This window comes from Chlamydotis macqueenii, chromosome 13 (genome assembly GCF_036417535.1).
Source record: "Chlamydotis macqueenii isolate bChlMac1 chromosome 13, bChlMac1.mat, whole genome shotgun sequence".
In the NCBI taxonomy this organism is placed as follows: domain Eukaryota; kingdom Metazoa; phylum Chordata; class Aves; order Otidiformes; family Otididae; genus Chlamydotis; species Chlamydotis macqueenii.
In genome coordinates, this window is record NC_141568.1 from 15,075,082 (window position 1) to 15,081,158 (window position 6,077).

At 58.7% G+C, this 6,077-nt stretch overlaps 1 protein-coding gene and 2 non-coding genes across 3 annotated transcripts; 2 read left to right on the top strand and 1 right to left on the bottom strand.

The window, feature by feature from the left end:
* Positions 1-721: 721 nt before the first annotated feature.
* Positions 722-794, bottom strand: TRNAK-UUU (transfer RNA lysine (anticodon UUU)). Its single transcript has one exon. It is a non-coding gene; the product is annotated as a tRNA-Lys (tRNA).
* Positions 795-1,453: 659 nt separating this feature from the next.
* On the top strand, positions 1,454-1,525 carry TRNAH-GUG (transfer RNA histidin (anticodon GUG)). The gene has a single exon. It is a non-coding gene; the product is annotated as a tRNA-His (tRNA).
* Positions 1,526-2,097: 572 nt separating this feature from the next.
* SETD6 (SET domain containing 6, protein lysine methyltransferase) lies at positions 2,098-5,730 on the top strand. The gene is made up of 9 exons (XM_086758427.1): positions 2,098-2,124; positions 2,255-2,335; positions 2,409-2,553; positions 2,813-2,954; positions 3,144-3,338; positions 3,505-3,628; positions 3,898-4,078; positions 4,310-4,452; positions 4,976-5,730. Exons 1-9 carry the CDS (start codon positions 2,098-2,100, stop codon positions 5,285-5,287), a joined length of 1,350 nt encoding a protein of 449 aa, XP_086614553.1. The 3' UTR covers positions 5,288-5,730.
* Positions 5,731-6,077: the final 347 nt, after the last annotated feature.

The window sequence follows — 6,077 nt, forward strand, 5'->3', positions numbered from 1 at the left end:
AGGCCGGGGCACCAGGGCTGGTGGCCCACGAGCATCTGCCCAAGACGAGGTGGGCAGCAGGGGCTGTGCAGCGGGTGCGGGGTGCAGCAGGCGCGGGCTCTCCCTGCCCAGGGCTGTTTTGGCCTGGCCCAGCCACTGCCACCTCCCCATCCCTGCAGAAGGGGACAAGCAGCTGCCGTTGCAGCCCCTTCTGGGAGATGGGTGAGGTTTGGGGGAGCGTGGTGGGTCTGCAACTGTCCCACCAGGCAGAGCGGAGTTTCTGGTGCATCAGCATGCACCTGGATGGGGTCCAAAGTGGAGCTCCGGGGGGGCACAGAGCAGGGCGTAAGGACAGGGTTGGGGAACGTCCAAAGGGGCAACGAGTCCATGCAAAAAAGCAGGCCACCCCTGAGCCTGCAGTTCTTCTCCAGCCCTGGCTTCCTTCCCTCCAGCTTGGCTGTGTCTCTCCCTCCTCCCTCCATCCTATTTCTCCCTCCTTTCGTGTCCCCATAACACCCCCTTGCCTGTCCCCGTCATCCAACACGAGATCCCTGTCTCTGGGGTCCTGGGTGGCTGGAAGAAGAGCACAGTGCCGTGTGGGTGTCAGATGGGATGGAGGTGGCCCTGGAAAGGAGATGGTGGGAAAAGAAGCAGAGGAGGGGCCCCGAGGGACCCAGGCAGCAGGAGGAGGTGCTGCTCCTGGCCATCGGCTGTCCCTTCTTTGCTGGTAAAGGATAGTCTTCGCCTGAACAGGGGCTTGAACCCTGGACCCTCAGATTAAAAGTCTGATGCTCTCCCAACTGAGCTATCCAGGCTCACATTTGGGGTTTTGGGGGATGTTCAAGAAAGGCAGCAAGGACCCCACTTCACTGCAGCACTGGTGGGACACCCTGGGGACTTGCTTTGACCTCTTCCGCCCCAGCACCAGCCCAAGGAGGCTGGCCGCAGCATTGGGCCTCCTCCCACGAGGAGGGGCAGCAGCAGGACCTCTGCCCTGCCCTGGCACCTCTTCCTTGGGCGAGGGTGGGCTCACTGGGGGAAGGTGAGGCGTAGACACCAGGTGTCTCCTCCTGGGGACAGCCAAAAGCCAGAGGGACCAGGCGGAGGAGGAGGAGGAGGAAGAGCGCCCAGCCAGGGCTGTGGGGGCCAAAACCAGCAGCCTGGGAAAATGATAACCCAGCAGCCGTTGGCTTTGAACTCGCTTTTTTGGGGACCAGCGCCGGCTCCTCAGCCGGCTCAGCCACACTGCCTGCACATGCTGGGCTCAGCACCCGGCTTCTGGCCATGGACCGGGCCAGCCTCCCAGCATGGCTCCGATCCCGGCACAGGGATGCGCATCGGGAAAGTGCGGGTGCCGTAGAGATGCGCTGGCAAGGAGGGCGAGCAGGGTGCCGGGGGGGCAGCTGTAAAACCGCCACTGCCCGGGGGGCCCAGCTGTAGGAGAGGGTGGGCAGCGCAGGGCCCCCCACTTGCGGCTGTGATCGTATAGTGGTCAGTACTCTGCGTTGTGGCCGCAGCAACCTCGGTTCGAATCCGAGTCACAGCAACGCTTTTGCCAGCGCTCGTGAGGTGGGAGAGCGCCACAGTGAGAGCCCCCGGTGTGCTAATTGGCTTCATTAAGAGCCACAAATGGGGGCCCCTCTGCTCCTTTTGGAGGGGCCTGGGGACGGATGGATCAGCCGAAGGGTGGCCATGGGCCACAGGAAACCTGCGAAGGGGAACCAGAGCTTGGTGGGCGCGGTTGGTGGGGTGGGGGGACAGCGACTGAGCAAGGCCCTGAGCTTAATTATCCTGATTAATTAGAGCCGGCTGCTTTTTACCCACATTTGGCCCTGCTGGTGTCACCAAGAGGCAGCACCCACGGAGGCCCCAGGACCCGGGGTGGGGGCACCACGGAGAGGTGCTGCAATCCCTCCAAACCCCGCAGAGAGGCACACCGAGCCCCCCCAGCCCCTCTGAGGGGCGCGTTTCCGCCGTCACTCCCCCTCCCCACCCTTTCTGTCCCTGCGCGGCCGCCGTCAGCGCGGTGGGCGGCGGGGAGGGGGGGACACAGCTCCGCCCCACCCGGAAGCGGCCGGCGGGGACCGCAGCGGCGGAGCCCCACGTGCTGGCAGCGCCATGGCCTCGGCGCCCAAGCGGCCCAAGGTACCGGGGGAGCGGGACGGGGCGGCCCCCAGCCGGGCTCGGTGCCCCCGGGCAGGTGGGGAGAGCTGACCCCGGCCCTGGGTGGAGGCGGCCCTCCGGGCTCGGCTCCCTCCCGTGTTTTCCTCCGCAGGCGGTGGCGGGGAGCAGCGCCGATCCCCTGCCCGGTTTCCTGGCGTGGTGCGGGCGGGCCGGGGTGGAGCTCAGCCCCAAGGTGAGGCGGGGCGGGGCGGGCCGGGGCTCCCCGGCTCCCCGCCCCCGGTCACGGCCCCCCCCTCTCGCCCCAGGTGCGGCTGAGCCGGGAGGGCGCGGTGGCAGGGTACGGCATGCTGGCGGCCGAGGAGCTGGAGGCGGGAGAGGTGCTGTGCACCGTGCCCCGCAGCGCGCTGCTGTCCCAGCACACCGCCTCCATCCGGGGGCTCCTGCGGGAAGGTGAGCAGCTCTCCGCTTTAAGCGACCGCGACCCCTGCCCCGGGGCTTCCCTCGAGGGAAAAAGAACGAGGCAGAGGGGTGCAGGCTCAGCCGCAGCTCTGCTTCAGCCCCGGCCCAGCCCAAGGGAGTGAAAGCAGAACGGCCCAGGCCGGAGACGGAGAGGGAGGGTGGCGGGGTCAGGCTTTGGGCCGTGGAAGAGCTGTTCTCAAAGGAAGAGACCTAAACCTCAGCTCAACTTACACTGTCTCTGCTTCCCCAGCCCAGGAGTCCCTGCAGAGCCAGTCGGGCTGGGTGCCGCTGCTGCTGGCCCTGCTACACGAGTACACGGCCAGCAGCTCGCGCTGGCGGCCTTACTTCTCCCTCTGGCAGGACTTCAGGAGCCTGGATCACCCCATGTTCTGGTAAGGTGAAACCGAGGAGGGCTAGGCAGTGACAGCTGGGTGCAGGACTGGATGTGATCCTACTGCATGGCTCTACGCTGAGCTAAATCCGGAGAGCACAAGGAAGCTGAGATTGTGAAGAAGGAAGGAGTTTATAGACTCTTCTGCCCAGGGCAGATGGAGATAAACCTGCTGGTTTTCTTGCAACAGGCCTGAAGAAGAGCGAAGAAGGCTCCTGCAGGGCACAGGCATCCCTGAAGCTGTGGACAAGGACCTGACCAACATCCAGGTGGAGTACAGCTCCATCATTCTGCCTTTCATGGAGTCCCACCCCAGCGTCTTTGACCCCAAGCTGCACACGCTGGAGCTGTACAAGCAGCTGGTGGCCTTTGTCATGGCCTACAGGTGAGAAGGGAGGGCTTTGCTCCGACAAGGAGGAGGATCGGAGGGCAATGATCGTAGGCTGCGTTACATGGAAGGTTGCAGTTGCACAAGAATGTTAACTATAAGCTGAAGCTTGCCCTGTGCTGCACGGTGTAAAACTGGCTTGTCTTCATCGCCCTTGCCTTAGCTTTCAGGAACCCTTGGAGGAGGAAGATGAAGATGAGAAGGGGCCCAATCCTCCAGTGATGGTGCCTGTAGCCGATATTTTGAATCACGTGGCCAAGCACAATGCCAACCTGGAATACTCTCCCGTGAGTGCAAAGCCGCTGTGCCAGGTGTCGTCACGGTCTGGTTCCTCTTCACTGCAAGGCCTTTGGGAGTGGTGGCACAGCAAGGTGGCTCCCTGAACCCAAGGCAGCGAGTCCGGCCGGGATCTCATTAACATGAAGCTATTTTGCTCAACGTAGTCCCCTGCTGCATGCTTGGCTGTAGCTAGGAAGAGCTCAGGGTCACCTGAGCTTGTTTCTGGGAGTGGTAGGATCACTGCAGCTCTGAGGGCCTCTTCTCTCCCCACTTGCAGCAATGTTTACGCATGGTTACAACACAGCCCGTCAACAAAGGACAAGAGATCTTCAACACCTACGGGCAGATGGCCAACTGGCAGCTCCTACACATGTACGGCTTCGCGGAGCCGTACCCCGGCAACACCAACGACACGGCCGACATCCAGATGGTGACAGTACGCAAGGCAGCACTGCAGCGTGAGTGACACCTGCAGCCGCTTTGGGAAAGGATGGGGCAGGGAGCTCTCTGAAATAGTGATTTAATGAAACAGGGTTTGAGGGTGACATGCAATGTAAGCCTGTCCCACAGCACTGCAGGTGCTGGGGCAACACCTTGGTTTTCTGCCTCCTGTTTCCCCTTCTCCATTCACCACGACCTCCTCCGCTGCAACCCAAGTTGGGTTTGCAGCTCTGCTGTCTTCAAAACAGGTGCCAAAAGCGAAGCACAGCAGCAGCTGGTCTCAGAGCAGTGGGACTTCTTGTGCCAGCTGGAGATGGTGGGGGAGGAAGGCGCCTTTGTGCTTGGCTGGGATGAGGTGCTGACAGAGGAAGAGCTGTCCACGACCCTGAAGGTAAGCACTGCCAAGGGGTGGAAAAGCTACACAAGGAGGAGCGCGGGCAAAGCATACTGCAGCTGCACAGTCCAGTGTGCAAAACAGTTCAGTGAAGGGGAGCAAGCACGTAAAGGCATTTTGGTACTAGTACTCCTGTGTGAAAAGCAGTAGAGGGTATGGCTGCCCAACTCTCCAGGCTTCAGGTACTGCTGGTCATCTTCCTTTCCCAAACTAGCCACCCACACGTACTTGCACACCAGTCTCAAACGGCTTCATGGCAGTGGCTGTTCTGCAAAGCTTTGAATCTTCGTAGGTAGCAGCTGAGGTGTCCTTTAAGACCATTCCCAACACCCAGGTTTGCTGTTTGAATGTTCTTCTAACCCACAAGTTACTTGTATTAGGTATCTAAGCCAGTTTTACCCTTTCACCATTAGTGCAGTGAGGAATAATTCACCTGCAGCTCTAAAACCACACTTCAGTAGAGAAGCAAGCCTGATGTACCCACACTGCCAGTGACTTGTCTGTGCCTGGGCCATTACAGGTGCTGTGCATGTCAGAAGAAGAATTCAAGGAGTACAAGGAACAAGATGGCTGGGAAGACAACAGTGAAGAAGAGGAAAGCTCCGTCCTTTCTAATGAAGCTCTCTCCAGACTTAAAGCTCCTTGCAAGAAGCTCCTTTATGACAGTGTGCTGCTGACTCTGGAGTCCTACCGGTCCGACTTGAAAGCAGAACAGGACTTGCTAAATAACAAGGAGGCTTACGAGAAACTGAGTCGAAGGGAGCAGCAAGCTTTGCATGTGCGCTATGGACAGAAAAGGATCCTGCATCAGCTACTGGAGCTGGTGCACTAGAAACCTGGCAGCAAACTGCCTGGAAGGGTGCTCAGGAAGGGAAGGTCAGCCTCTGGCCGTCTCTGCTACAGCAGCAAGAACAGATGGCAAGATTAAAAATGGGTCCACTTGTCCCTCAAATGGCATGTGGCTTTTTAACTACCTCTGCATAAACAAAATGCCTTCCACAGCACAGAAGTGAGTTTGGGTGGCCTTACAGAGAGAGCTCTGGAGTGCAACTACTGTCTTTTTCTAGATGACTTAAGAATACCCAGATCTCCTAACGGCTGCTTTAGGAAGGCAGACATACTCCGTCAGAACAGCAAGAGGGTTTCCTCATTTAGCACCAGAAACTTAAGGCAGAACAGCTCCTTGTCCAGATGAGGAGTGCAGAAATCCAGCTGGCAGCTCTTACCTTACAGAGAGTAAATATCTGGCAGGTGGAGAAGCTGACAAACTAAAAACTCTTCACCTAGACTTTGTTAATACTGAGCATTTTAAAGAGTACAAGCCCATCCGTCTGGTTTTCATGTAGGCTCAGTACAGCAAGGTATTTCCTTTTACCTTTCTAAAAGGCATTTGTGTGGGCTTGAGACCTCACGATAAAGGAGCACTGTCACAGTTCTGCAGCTGCTGTAGGCTAAGCATTCGATACGGTTCTTCCCTGAACTCAGGCACTGCCCTGCATCACATTCAGCTCTATTAGTATTCTCCCCCTCAGCAGATTTTCCATTACAGAACACTGGAGGACTGCAGGACAAGCTGTATTTAATAAAGACTGTTTCTTATCCAGCCAACGCTGTCTACTTCA